Source organism: Cimex lectularius, unplaced genomic scaffold (genome assembly GCF_000648675.2).
Source record: "Cimex lectularius strain Harlan isolate CLEC.00 unplaced genomic scaffold, Clec_2.1 scaffold380, whole genome shotgun sequence".
NCBI classification, from domain to species: Eukaryota; Metazoa; Arthropoda; class Insecta; order Hemiptera; family Cimicidae; genus Cimex; species Cimex lectularius.
The window spans coordinates 33,147-48,685 of record NW_019392937.1 but is presented as its reverse complement, the minus strand read 5'-3'; the positions used below and the strand labels follow the sequence as shown (position 1 = coordinate 48,685).

At 33.9% G+C, this 15,539-nt stretch overlaps 1 protein-coding gene across 1 annotated transcript in view; it reads left to right on the top strand.

The window, feature by feature from the left end:
* LOC106671005 overlaps positions 1-15,539 on the top strand; it is a gene marked incomplete at its 3' end in the record, with an annotated part of 156,615 nt that overhangs the window by 116,206 nt on the left and 24,870 nt on the right. Inside the window, exons 9-11 of the mRNA XM_024229416.1 lie at positions 332-471; positions 3,757-3,961; positions 4,428-4,592. Coding sequence (XP_024085184.1) covers positions 332-471; positions 3,757-3,961; positions 4,428-4,592 — 510 coding nt within the window. The remainder of the gene's footprint in view (positions 1-331; positions 472-3,756; positions 3,962-4,427; positions 4,593-15,539) is intronic.

Sequence of the window (15,539 nt, the reverse complement as noted above, 5' to 3'; positions counted from 1 at the left end):
TCATAAACTTAAATAACGCTTAACACGTCAACAAGTTATAACAAAAACAATCCGTTTAAAACAACGTAAGCCGACTAGCCACACAACCCTTTAGGTTCATGAAATCATCCTACGCTTTTCAGTAAAAGCCATTTAAGACTTTTTAAGTGATTAAATACCAGCCAAATATCAAGTATTGATTTCCATTTGTCAGTGTTATTTGCAGTATTTTTGAAAGAGAACCAAATTTTTTTTAACCTATATGATAAGCATATGAAAAACACAAATTCAACAAAACTTCTATTGTTCTCAAAATAATTAATTGACACTAAATTTCCAATTTTATTTCCAGGACGTGACTTTGAATCGAAAAGATTCTAAAGTCAGAGTCGGCGAGAGTTTTCGTTTTACATGTCACGCCCAGGGTTCGTCGAGAATTCAGTTCCGTTGGTTCAAAGACGGTGCTCCTGTTAACGGATCCATTGCTATCAGGTAACTATATTTTATAATTACTTGAATAATGTATAGTTTAAGAAATAACAATCACTATAATTGGTTCATTTGTATTTAGAATATTGATATTGTTTTAATTTCATTTGTTGATGTCGTGAGGAGCGGTCAAGAAAGATGTAGTTTAGAAAACAATTTTTTCATTTCTAATGCCAATGTTTCGACATTTATCCGGGTCATTTTCAGGGCATAAAGTATGGTGCTATTCTTGTGGTGCTATATTGGTTTTGTTTGAAATTGTTGTGGTTGTATATTTTAGTCAAACATTTAATAGGAATCTCATATAATAATAAAACTTAGAAAATCTATTTTACTTTAAAAAACCTGGCTTGACAATTTATATGTCAATTCGAAGACCAGACCGTATTGACTGTTTTCAATTTTCGTGAAATGTATGTTTTTTTGCACAATACGCAATGCAGATTTATTCAATATTAATAAAAACATTGAAATATTGTTCTCATAAAAACTTTAAATAACACTAGCAAGTAGAATTCAATAAAAGTAAAGTAAGTTCTGTCATACTGGAGGGTTTATTATTATTATTATTTTTTCGAGGGTATTTCACCTACAAGGTTATTTGAACCTTCTGGTGCTGTTCTTAAAAAAAATTCGTAAGTATGTCGGCCTGGAATGCAGGACTGCTGGATTCGAACCCGGGACCTTTAACTTACAGCGATGAACGCCGTGTCAACGCCTAAACCGTTGGAGCCACCGACTCCCCGACTGGAGGGTTCAACCCAACTAATGGGTGTCTTGGACGAGAGGTCCGGTCGAGATTAAAATACCTTTATCCATCATTTACAATTTTTGTGAGAAATTGTCGTCACACTTTCACAGAAATTCGGGATGACACGACAAGAATAACACTACACTTTATGCCCTGAAAATGGACCGATTAACTGTCGAAACGTCGGCGGAACATGAAAAAGGAGTTTTTCTAAACGACCTCATTCTTGACCGATTCTCACGACGAACAAATTATGAAACAACAGGTCGCTAAGGGACACACATTATAATTTGATGTTAAACATGCTAGGCAACAGACAAATTGAAGTGTGTATGCTAACCCGCCAGGACAAAATTGTCTAATTTTCTTTTGCCATTATTGCCTTTATTCAACATAAATCGTTTTGTCTATCTCTTTGACGTATTTTGAATGGATCGTTTAAAATATAACTCCGGATATTTGATGCTCTTTGGAAGCGGTGTCTCTTAAAACGTGACACCACGAGTTTACGACATGGCCCATCAATCCTACGTGCGATATGCCCCCTGACTGCGGAGAATAACAAGCCGTTTCCGCAACATTTTGTTTTTCATCCGTGCTTTGTACAAATAAATGATGCCGCGTAAATTTTTTTTTCAATTAATATTATCAAAACATTTCAACATTAAAAAACTAAATAAATTGGCCACGGAGAGTTTTAATGACCAATTAATTGGTCAAGCGGACCACGAAATTAGTGAATTTAATGATTAAAATGAAGTACACTTCACTAAAGCTCTCCGTGGCCATTTCATTTTCGTCGAGAATCCAATCCGATTACACGACATTTGAAAAATAGCAAAAAGGAGGGAAAACTCATAAGGTGGGGTTGAGATAGGAAGTTGGTGTCCGAGTGGATCGAGGTCACAATAGCTCAAGTGGTAGAGCAGCGGCGTATCTAGGCGAAGATCGTGGGTTCGAATCCCGTTCGTGCCATTAACTTTTTTTCATCTCAACTAAAAACCTTAATTAATTGTAATGTTATCTAGTGTTAACTCGAATAGAGAAATGTCCAGTAAGATCGAGAACGCCCCCTTCTTTTCTTAGCATGTCAAACGTTAATTTTTCCGCAATGCTGCGCGTGGCGATTGGGAGAACCAAAAATAAAGCTATAACAGTCATTGAAGGCTTGTTGTTGTTTGTTTTGGTTTTATTTTGTGTGAAATTATAAGACGCTAGAAGTTAAGGTCTAACAGCCTTCAACATTATAGGATAGGGGATGTATCTATTATGAATGAGAGTATAAGGATAGATCAGAAAATAACAAAAGAAATGTATTGGTCTGATTTAATTAAGCCGTATTTAAAAATAAAAATACGTGTAAACAAAAAACAGCTGTTAAATTCAAGACTGCCATGTTGGTTACCTCCGCCCTAACGGATAAAACGGAGCAATGTGACTCCATTTTCGACCTAACATCTAATCTTGGCCTAGATCAAGAAATGTTAAGTAGCCAATTCTTACAAATCTACGTCATTATTTTTCTCGAGGTAACAGAAACTAACAGAGTTAACAGGGTTATCACAAAGGTCGTGATTACCCGTGGTTATTAACAGGAACAAAACGCAAGTTATGTGCAAGGTTGTCGTTGATGTATTTCCAAATAATCAGGGCTTGTTTCAAAAGATAAACTAAATTTATACATTACATATTTTCATACGTATAAAATGGAATATAATTATTTAGTATGAATTGATTATTATTTTAATTCAGTTCTTATTGATGACCTATGCCTGCTTCTCATAATCATTATTATTAAATCAATTTGAATTGTACATATCATTGAATTGTTAGGATTGCACTATGATAAATTAGTGTAATTGTAATTCTAAACATTATGATGGGAAGTTTTTACCCAATAACCCTCGTTTTAGTACCAGAGCATACAGGATTGAGGGGAAACGATAACAATAATTAGGCCAAGGAAAGTTCGATGAAGATACTATCTTCAAAGAACCCTTTAGAGGCATGGCAAATGGCGAAAAAGTAGATCTATGAGACAGTGGTTTAAAAACAAATCCTTGGTACCATGGAATTGTACTCATTAAAGGACCAGTACTTACGACAAAACTTCTAAAACTTGAACCTGTTTGGATTTGCATGGTAGATCGCAGATTCCTGAAGCACATATATAAACTTTTTGATTAAACTCCATCTAGTAGAGTGGCCTTAAAATGAAAGTAGGAAAATACTAGCTGTTCCTCTGATAAACGGTCACTCCCCTACGTTAAATATTTACGACCCTAACAGGACTACGACGACTCATTAGGGTCCAGGTTCGAATCTCAGCGTCCTGAATACACCCAATGTCCTTTCATATGGGCGTATTTTCAAAAGTAATAGGTAGAATATTACCTAATATCCGAATGTATTATTGTTTCAAAGTTAATGTATAAAATAAAGTTACCACTTTGAATTAATGTTCTTAATTTTCTTCAGTACCAATTATTCAGAATATAAAGTGGGAAAGACAAAATATGATTTTTTTTTCTTTTTAGAAACATATCCGTCACGACGGGCCCCGAGGACACTTCGGAGCGGCGTAAGTCTTTCCTTCTAGTCTCGAACGCCCATCCACTTGACGAAGGCGACTACACATGCCAGGTATTCGATTGGGGCGTGCAGCAATGCAAATCCGTCCGACTTTCCGTGATACAGCCACTGCAGGTGAAAGTATCTCCCATGAGTTCAACTGTTCAAAAGGTAAGTTATTTAAATTATGAATGTAGGCACTGTTAACCGATTGTTAATTCTTATGCTCTTATCCGCCCTGTTTTCTCTCACTAAGAAAACTCACTGAGCTATAAACATTTGTTCGAACGCTTCAAAACTATTCAATAAAGCAAAAGTTTGGTCTAAGCATTTCGGCTTGTCGCTATCTTCAGTAGCGGGTTGGTGTTGGTGGTACACTCTGCTTATTAGTTTGGCCAACTTTGTGATATTAACGACGGATATAAAAATTGTCAAATGTTGGCAAGCAACAGAACTACAGATCCATTATGTCAGAAACTTAACAAAATATCAATCTATGATTCGACAATCGTGTTCATGGTGTGTGACAATATCCTTACCTGCTCAATGAAAAAAAAATCAAAATAACAGCCAAGATCGAACCAAACCAACTATTTAGTTTATATCTGTTGACATTTAGCATTTGTCGTTTTAATAGGGAAGCAACCTGACCATGCGTTGCTTTACGTCTAACAAGCCTGGGAGAAGGAAACTGGGTTATAATTGGACGAAGAACAAAGCCCTCTTTCCGATGGTGCCTGGACTGATTTTCTGGGAAGACCTATATCCAGACGGTTCCATACTGAAACTCCGTAACATTCAGGTAAGTGTTTGTACGATAAAGGTAAATTAATTTAGATAATAGTTTTAAAGCTTTTTTGTAGAATAATTATGTTTTACGTAACCTTTTCTCTGCCATTCTTAGCCAAGGAGCATCCAACCTATTTAATTAAAATTCTATTTCCCATTTTCGACATTCAAAGACAAGCAAGAATACACAAAATAGCATATTGATATAAAAAATGTGTATACTTGAATTTGGTTGTTACATTATAAAAGTACTTGTCATCTTTATTTAAGTCCAATTTTCCCTAATGTTTTCATGAAGTATTAGAAATTTTACGGAGCATTTTTTTACAAAGTAAGGATGCTTTTGATGTATAAAAATTAATGTTAATATTAATATCTTGTGAGTAATGCTATTCTTGCCTAACAAAAAGAGTTGTTGTTTATTCATCAAAGTTGCTGCAGATTTGAGCACGTTTTCGCCGGGCTAATAAACTGCCCAAATAAATTTAAGGCAATAAAAAAAATACTTTCGAGAAAATGCCGAGGTTGTTAAGACGTCCGATATGTGAAAATATCTCAATGCGGTTTACCCCTTGCCCACGACACGTGAAAGAAGGGTAAAGTAAATTTTACTTCCTCGCTCACTTTTATTTTGAGTGGTTATGAATGTTAGTTTAAGCAATATTTTCAATTGATCGTTTCAACAACAAAATACAATAAAAATAACCATTATTAGTTTGTTCGATGTTCTAGTACTTTCTATTTAAGATAGAGGGTGTTTTGTTATGAGATTCGAAAAAAGCACGGTGATAGATGGTATTTTGCTATGAGATTCGGAAAAACCACGGTGAGAGAAAGTGTTTTGCTCTGAGATTCGAAAAAAGCACGGTGATAGAGGGTGGCTTGCTATGAGATTCGGAAAAAGCACGGTGATAGAAAGAGGTTTGCTCTGAGAATCGGAAAAAGCACGGTGATAGAATTTTTCTAAAAAATTAATCATCTCTAAATGTTTCAGCATGTAAAAAAAGGTTGACCGGTGTGTCCCAACCACTTGAAAGGTGCGATTGCTTCATAATGAGGGCATGTATGAATGCCACGCGATTTGAGAATCGTGCTTGAGCACGCTTGATCTAGTTCTCCTGTTTCGATTTTTGGAGATAACTGGGTTGTTTTATTGTACATAGTACTGATAGTTTTGTGTTCATAGGATGTGCTTGAAAGTGAATGTATTTATTCACCTGAAGGTGTTATGTATGAGGGTTGATCGGGGAATATTGAGCACCCCATCGACCTTTTTTGGGTTAGTTATACAACAGGTGTGATTGGTGATGGAGGAATATCGAGTACTCTGCTATTCCAACTGAGCGAATGGCATGTAAAAACGAAATAATGTATTTAGGAGTGTGTGGTGATTAATTACCGTTAATCAAGAATTATTCAGAAATCGTGAGATGCGGTGTGATGTAGGTTTCAGAAAAATATAATACTGAATAATTATCGATTAACGGCCTTTAATCACCACACATTTCTTCACGAGAAGAACGAAGAACATTCTAGGAACAAATTTCAACTACATATGGACACACAGCTAAAAGTATTCTGAAGGACATCGCCAACAATGAGAAGAAACTCTATCAACCAGAGAACTTTTTTGCTGAAATGCAGACAACACAAGGTATTTCCTACTCACATAAAAAACAATTTTAACTTCACAAATGCCACAGTAACACAGCCAACCAGAATAACGACATACATAAAGCCACAATAAATTTCAAACGAAACATTTAAAACATAGAAATCACCACGAGCATCAAAAACATTAAGACATTAACACAAAAATTACACCAATTAAAAGGGCACTCTCAACACGACACGCCAGAATGGCACAATTACACAGAAGACAAACACTTTGAGCCCTGCAGTTAAGGAAGAAATGATATGTGGATAACCTTGGATACCAACCTCGGGGCTGGACGGTTAACGATCAGACTCCAGGCTGATTCTCGAGGCCTGCCGGAAATTTGTTGTAAGTTGCAAATGCTAAAATTTACGGTGCACTGCGACAATGATGGGCTCAATCAGTAAATGAGTGTGCAGATTTGAGCTTATATAAATCAACACAAGTGTATTAATGGTTTTAGACCAACTGTATACTGGCGAAAACCTATAAAATTTAAACATTGGATAATCTTTGACGAACTTGAAGAAAAAGAATCGCTTTGAAGAAACTTTCTAGACAATTGATTCATTTTTATGTGGGGTATTGGTTTAGATGAAAAATGGTAAAAAGGAGAAAAGTTTGAAAGGTGGGTTGAGAGGGGAAGTTGGTGTCTGAGTAGATCGAAGTCACGATAGCTCAAGTGGTAGAGCAGCGGCGTATTTAGCCGAAGGTCGTGGGTTCGAATCCCGTTCGTGACACTGACTTTTTTATCTCAATCAATACCTTACATTAAAATTAATTAAGTAAAAGAAGTTATTTGGTCATTGGGAGCACGAAATATAATGGATTTTCTAGACAATATTGAATTTCACATTAAACATCTTCATTTAATAATATTTGGAATGGTATGCGTGGTAGGATGGGTACATTTTTGCGTGGAATATAGTAGATTAAAAAAAGTGTATTGTAAGTCCATCAAAGCTAAAAGATGTAAACTCTTCATTTTACAAAATTCAGAGGCTTTTTAGATCCAGAAAAATATATTAAAAAATAATTTTAAATAAGTAATAAAAAATAATTTCTAATTTGTACTTTGGAAATTCAATATTTGATTTAAATTCCAATAAACTGATAATTTTACAATATCATAAAAAAGTCAATGCTTCGGTTTTATTTCCGCCGTAGTATTACGAACTTTCTGTAAATGTGCATAGGCCACAATCGGAGAAATTTAATTGATTTTAGACTTCTTTGGAGCAGGTGGTTGATTGTCCCCGTTCTTGGTAGATAGAAGCGCAAATTTATTTGATGTATTTAGACGGGAAGTGGTAGAAGTATAGAGATTTAACTTCCGGTTTGTAGATTAACACCTCTCAACAAGTTGCTTTGAGGGTCGTCATAGATGTCCAGGTTGTCTGTTTTTTCATGTCAACAACTTGTTGTGTAGTGTACAGCTGATGGATTGTTCTCGTATTCCGTTCTAAAAATATTCATGCACAAGGGAAAAAATTCACTCGTTGTGGAGCAGCTCAGTTGGAAAGAAGAACGCCGGATTACAATTAATAATTAAAAAAATAGAGTTAAATTTGTTTAACATTAAAAGGAAACAGATTGTGATCTGTATAACTTATCGGAATACAATTTATTAATATTTATTGTTTCCTATTTACGTATGTAAACAATGTTTCTAGAAAAAACCGACCAACAAAAATATTAATACTGGTAGATTCACTAATTTCGTGGTCCGCTTGACCAATTAATGTATTACAATTAATTAAGGTTTTTTAGTCGAGATAAAAAAGTCAATGGCACGAGCGGGATTCGAACCCACGATCTTCGGCTTGATACGCCGCCGCTCTACCACTTGAGCAATCGTGACTCGATCGACTCGGACATCAACTTCCCATCTCAACCCCACCTTTTGAATTTTCCCTCCTTTTTGCAATTTTTCAAATGTCGTGTAATCGGATTGGATTCTCGACGACAAATGAAATGGCCAGGGAGAGCTTTAGTGAAGTATACTTCATTTCAAATCATTAAATTCACTAATTTCTTGGTCCGCTTGACCAATTAATATACTACAATTAATTAAGGTTTTTTAGTCGAGATAAAAAAGTCAATGGCACGAGCGGGATTCGAATGTCGGGATTATTTCGACTAAAAAACCTTGATTAATTGTAATATATTGATTGGTCAAGCAGACCACGAAATTACTGAATTTAATGATTTGAAATGAAGTATACTTCACTAAAGCTCTCCGTGGCCATTTCATTTGTCGTCGAGAGTCCAATCCGATTACACGACATTTGAAAAATTGCAAAAAGGAGGGAAAATTCAAAAGGTGGGGTTGAGATGGGAAGTTGATGTCCGAGTGGATCGAGTCACGATTGCTCAAGTGGTCGAGCGGCGGCGTATCAAGCCGAAGATCGTGGGTTCGAATCCCGCTCGTGCCATTGACTTTTTTATCTCGACTAAAAAACCTTAATTAATTGTAATACATTAATAGGTCAAGCGGACTACGAAATTAGTGAATTAAAACATTAAATTATTATGATTAATTACAAATAAAAATCATTGTAACAAATAAGGAACAAAGGATTTGTATATATTCCACATGTAATATCTCTATATCTGTTTCATATTGAAATACAATACATGAAAGATAGATATAATGTTGGATAATAGGATGCAATGGAATATCGTATGCAACAGTAAAAATATCAAAAGCGTGGAGATATAACGTTCAATTAATTAAATTCGTAGCTATTCAATAGGAAAGAAACCTTTTGATAAGGTAAAAAGTTTAAAATTAAATGAAATGCAAGCTTTGTATAAACGCTAGGATATAAATAAATTTTCATTAAAAAGAAAAAAAGGGACGTAATAATTCAAAAACATTTCCTTGTATATTAGAGACGATTGTGAAGAGAATTCTCCCGAGGCGGTGCCATTTTTTCCTTTTGTACACCTAATATAATATTCCTCTGGCTATATTTGAGACAAGTGGAGTCGGAATAAGGCTATGCTTTTGACAAGTAAATCAACCTCAAAAAAAAAAAAAAAATCCTCGTGGGTCTTCTCCGTCAACGACAGGGAACTCTTTCCATGTCTATTTCATTAATTAACCGTCGATTAATAACGAAGATGTCACGGGCAATCCTACTCGACTTATAAAAATCCACTCGTCACACAATGACGCTCAACGTAGCCCGGAAGACAATTAACCCGTATGGTGTCATTCATAAATTCGAGTCCAGTGTGATAAGTGAATTAATAAGCGGGGGTGAATTCTGATTTCATTTGTGGAAATATCCCTGAGGATTCCAATACCTAACCTAAAAATAAATTAATTGAAAGATGTTATTTGGTCAACCGGACCACGAAATCTAATGAATTTAATAAGTTAAATGAAGCATATCTACACTAAAGCTCTCCGTGGCCATTTCATTTGTCGCCGAGAATCAAATAGATTACACGACATTTGAAAAATTGTAAAAAGGAGGGAAAATTCGAAAGGTGGGGTTGTGATGGGAAGTTAGGGTCTGAATGGATCTAAGTCACGATAGCTCAAGTGGTAGAGCAGTATTTAGCCGAAGGTCACGGGTTCGAATCCCACTCGTGGCACTGACTTTTTATCTCATCCAACACCTTACGTAAATATTAATTAATTCAAAAAAGTTATTCGTCAATCGGACCGCGAACTCTAATGGTTTAAATCATCATTAAGGTTTTCTTATAGTCTTTTGCATTACTTGTCGTCTTAATTTTTCCTTTTGAGAACCGGGTTATGAACCTATATTTGGTTGTCTCTGATTATTTTTTTACTACCCATTCTCTCTGGTTTCTGTCTGTGATGTTTTGCCATTAAATGTGGTTAGTTTTTAAGGGCGCTTCGCAACGTTTATACCTGTTGCCCAAAATTAAAGTCACCGAATTGCCTAACCAAACCAGCAGCTAACCAGGCTAAAAATTATTGGCAAAGATCCAATAAAAGTTTTTTTGCACAGATATATTTGTTTTACGCAAATATGTTGCTTTTGGTGGGATAATTTCATACTTATATATTCATAATATTTATAATTTTTTCCCATCCATCGCTGTACTTTATGGTGACGTTATGCCGGAGGATAATATTTCTGATAAATGTATGTACATGTACTCATGCACAGATATTTAGTAAAAATCGTTCCAGGATATGTTCTCACTGTAGGTGATCGATTCGGCGCCCACAGAATGCGGCCAAACTATTAGGTTGCAAGATGTGCGCACACAAGTTCCCACGAGTTGCCAGATAAACTACGACAAGAGCTGCGTTTTTGCTCTTAAATTTAGGAAGATAAAAAAATTGGGTTTCAGCCAATGAGTGCTCATTTTCAAATAGTATGGGATTTGAGAATCGACTTCAGGAAACTTTTAATTCTCGACTGAACCCTGAAAACGTTGCACGAACTTTTCGAGGAACATCATTCTCACATTCCAAATAGCGTTTACCGGCCATTTCGAAAGGACTACTTCGTATAGATTACATACTCTTCGCTTACTAGGTGTACTCAATCAAGAAGGGGTTGTTTTACAACCAATTGCGAGATAAACTTATCCGGTTAATGCGTTTTGTGATCTAGAGTTTAGAAAGAAAAAGACGACCTCCTATTCTAAGCTGTACGCTTGCTAAAAGAAACCGTCTTTGGTTCTATATGATGACAATACAGTTCAATTTAAAAAAAAGATATTCCATAAATTGTATGGGGATTTGTTATTGCCCAATGTAATTTCTTTTAAAGATTAATTGGAGATCTTGAGGTGCGGTCTGGTGGACGTAGCGGTTAGAAAAATTTTTTGTTAATATGCCAACGTTTCGATCTTTATTGCGATCATCTTCAGGGCTCAAATTGTGTGTTTTCCGTGTAGATGTGTCATTCTTGTCTGTCGTGTTGGGAGTGTTTATTTACAATCGAATGCGCCTGGAAATGTTGCATGAACATTTTTGTATGAACTGTGCCCTCACATTGTTTATGAGGACACAAGAAGATGAATATCAATCATCCTGGATGATCGAAGTACTACATTAAACATTCAGTTAAAACGGGTTCTTTTTCAACCAGTTTTAAGATGAAAATGTGATTGGCGAGCAGCGTTTTGTGCTCTGAAGTTCTAAAGAATGAAAACGTATCGGAGGAATATACAGGAAACACAGAAAAATATACCACTTTTTTATAAAGTATACTTGATGGTTGAAATGTTTTATATTTTGATTTCTTTCAAAATGGGTAATTATTTTTTACTAATAATTATGGTAAACGAGTTATTACTCGGGTTAATCAGATGTGAAAAGTGAATACCGATTATATATTTTTTCACTTTATACGAGGAATTTCAATTTAAAAAAATTTACAATCGTTCGATGGCAAGTGAGTGGGGTAACTAGATAATAACAAAAAATTCAAATGTTTTGTTGCTGGACAGTTCGATATGAGCACTAGAACAAGAAGTTCTAATTTTTACTATGTAGCAAGAATATTTTTCATTCGTTGAATTTATGGGGTTTTAAAAAACAAAACAAAAATCTATAAAGTTTTAACTTTGTATACGCTGTTTTAAACAAAGAATTTATGTAAAATATGTTGCATATAATACAGAAGAAATAAAACCCCTGTATCTAGTAATGGTTTTAATGTAAATCATGTATAAATTTTTCATCACGTGAAAGTTTTTTGCACCATGAAAAACATTTTGTTTTCATAATTATATAGAACCGTTAGAATGAAATTAACATTAGTTATTGAAACTTCGTTACATTTCGATTTAAGTTAAAAAAATTGTTGCAATTCTATTTTCAATTTTCTAATCTTAAAAAAAGTTTGGTTCATAAAACTTCTTGTTTTTATTTTTTTTATTCATCAAATCAGGAACAAGCCATCTTCTAAAATGTTTGAAGAGATGACTTTTCCTCACCATTTTTAAAATGGATTCGTGATCTTGACAGGACTTAGAATATACATATTCCACATGAGTTTTCTTTTATTGTCAATTCAGAAATGGTCCAATCTCTTTTCCAAATAAAACACCCCTTTCCTCTGATCACTCCTTTTCCTTTCGTCTAGATGACAGTCCTGATCTAATAATCCCTCAAAATATATACAATATGAAAGCATAAGTAACATAATATAATACAATAAATCAACAAATAAACTTCATGCTTATGTATTAAGCGCCTGTTGTTTCAAATTTTAACTCCGCCCTGTATACAAATTATATAGAACTACAGTTATGTAAATAATTTTAATTATCGCATGATAAATATTTTTATTATCAAAAGCAGATCAATACTAGAGCATGACTTGAATGAATTCTCATGAGAACGTTTCAGTAGGCAACGATTCAATTGGTAATTACAAATAACGGCTCATTAAATTTCAAATGGGGTTCAAAATTAACAATTAAAACGAAATATAATTAAGTTAAATCACTGATTCTCAAGTAACAATAATAAAATATGGTTATATTTAATACTAATTATGTGATAATTTTATCTTAATAACATAGTATAATTTATTATTATAATTACTTGAAATATTTTATGGTAACGTTATATACAACCCTTTTTGGAATAGCTAATTAAGCATTACTAAAGCCATAAACTTCAGACATTTGGGATTATTCATTATTACTTCATTATTAACAGGTAAAAAATATAATTGTTTACACCTGTTATTGCTTGGTGTATTTATTTATTGGTATTATATTCTCCGCTTTTAATGACGGTTGGAATTTTCTGGTTGTATTATAAACATTTAACTATTGTTTGAATTTAGTCGATAGTCTAATGTTGGGTAAACAAAAAATTGATACAAATCGAATATAACAGGACTTCATTATTTAATGTGTAATTTTTTTTTTTTTTTTTTTTTTTTTAAGGTGTTTTTGAACACTATATCGGGTTCGAAGCAGGGCCGCTGGATTCGAACTCGGGACCTTTACCTTGCAGTGATGAGCGTCGTGTCAACGCCTAAAACGTTGCGGCCACCGACGCCCCCATTGCTCATGTTGTTTGACGATTATTTTATTTGTCATATAAAATGAAAATAAAAAATGAATAAGCAAATGGGCGAGAGAGTGTGAGTGAGAGAAGATTGCAAAGAAGGAGAGATAGAGGGACAGCGATGGTTAAAGATATGAGCTAAAAAGTGATGGAAAGTAAGAGTAAATGAAAAAAATAAGAATACAAAATAGGATTGGTAATCTAAAATCAATTTAAACGAATATAAAACAAAACCGTCGAAGAGTTGTTGCAATAATTTTGAATTTTATAAGACAATAATATTTTATGCATAGATTGAAACTGGCTCCATGAGATTCTGAGCATGAAATGTGAAATATTTGTTTAATGTTGCGAATCAAGTTTTGTATTATATGAACAACATTTTTGAAGACTATCATCTTTCATTTGTATTCTGCGTCAGGAGCATCGGATAACATTTTCTCTTAAAAAACGAATCAATGTACAATGTATGTATAAAATAAATTAGGTGGTAGCATGAAATATTCGAACTGAATAGGGCTCTTTCTTGAAAAGTATTGTTTTTCACATTTCGGTACACGTATTCAAATTTTTTGTACGTATTCAAACCATTATTTATTTCATTTTGTAAACCGTAAAATATCGCACACCCCCAAGAAAAATGTCTAAGCCTAAAAATTGTAAAAACCGGATTATTTAGTTTATTTTTAAGTTTTTTTTTATTCGGGTGTGCGACGCTGCAAGAAAAATGATACTGCAGGTGGCAACAAATTGGCAAATTAACACTTAAACCTGTGTCGCGGTTTAAAGCATTGGTGTGAGTGTTTATCAGGAAAATGGCACATTTCGAGCTATGTCAGTTTTTTCTTGTTTAGTGATCGATTTTATGCTCTACTGGAGTCATATTTTCACATTGTTCAAAATACCGTACATCAATTGAACAAATATGTTTTTCTTAATGTGAAATTAATGTAGGCCCTGATCATGACCTTAAAGTATGTCGAAAGCTTACAGTAACAACTGAATTTACTTTTTTCTTCAAGACTATACGTGTTCTGTAGTGTTTCTGAATTATTTTAGTTTAGTTTCTTTTATTATAATAACATTATTACGTGTAATACTGTTTTTTCACATTTTTTACCACTGTTGTCTGTTAACTTACATTAGTTTATCGTTTCAAAGATTTTTTAATGTTTTAATTACGATTAATTAAGGTTTTTAGTTGAGATAAAAAGTCAGTGTTATGAGCGGGATTCGAACCCACGACCTTCGGCTAAATACGCCACTTCTCTACCACTTGAGCTATCGTGACTTTGACTCGCTCGGACACTAACTTCCCATCTCAACCTCACCTTTTGAATTTTCCCTCCTTTTTGCCATTTTTCAAATGCCATTGATGCCATATGTCGCCGAGAATCAAATAAGTTACACGACAAAATCCTTAATTAATTGAAAGATATTAATTGGTCAAGCGGGCCACAAAAATTAGTGAATTTAATAGCTTTAATTACATTATTTTTAATAATCAATGAAATCTTTATTTCAATAATTAATTTTGTATTTTAAATAACTAATTAGCCCTGACTCCAAGAAGAAAGCCCATTTGAGTCATAAATAATCTTGGTAAAACTTACTACATGGATATTTATGCTCGTTTGTTAGGATAGTATGTTATATATTACTATCAGGTAGAAATTAATTACCCTTACTGTCATCTATTGACCACCATTATCGTTAATGCGAACAAACTAACTTAAATTACTGAGAGACAATATACGCAAAAAAAGACAACTCAAAAAGGGGTAGTTTTTTAAGAGCAGTCAGCTGGATTTTTACAGTTTTGGGTTTTCGTATAAGTCGTGGAGAAACGAAAGACAATATTGATGGATATATTCAAATTTGTAACTTTGTTCCAACTATGATTATTGAAAACATTAATAAATAATCAGTATTTTTAAAACTCCTTCGTACGAGTAGTAGTTACATAAAAAGCTTTTTCCATCTTCTTGTACTTCTTCTATTCCATTGTATCTATTTTCCAAATTTAAACATTAACGCATTGACCTTACCTATCTATCTTGTGCACTGGCTATTTCGACTCTTTGTACTTTTTATTAACCACATCACATTTAATCAACATAAATTTCATAAAGTTCATCCATTTTAATAAAGAATTAAATTCACTAATTTCGTTGTCCGCTTGACCAATTAATATATTACAATTAATTAAGGTTTTTAGTTGCCATTTTTCAAATGTCGTGTAATCGGATTTGATTCTCGACGACAAATGAAATGTCCACGGA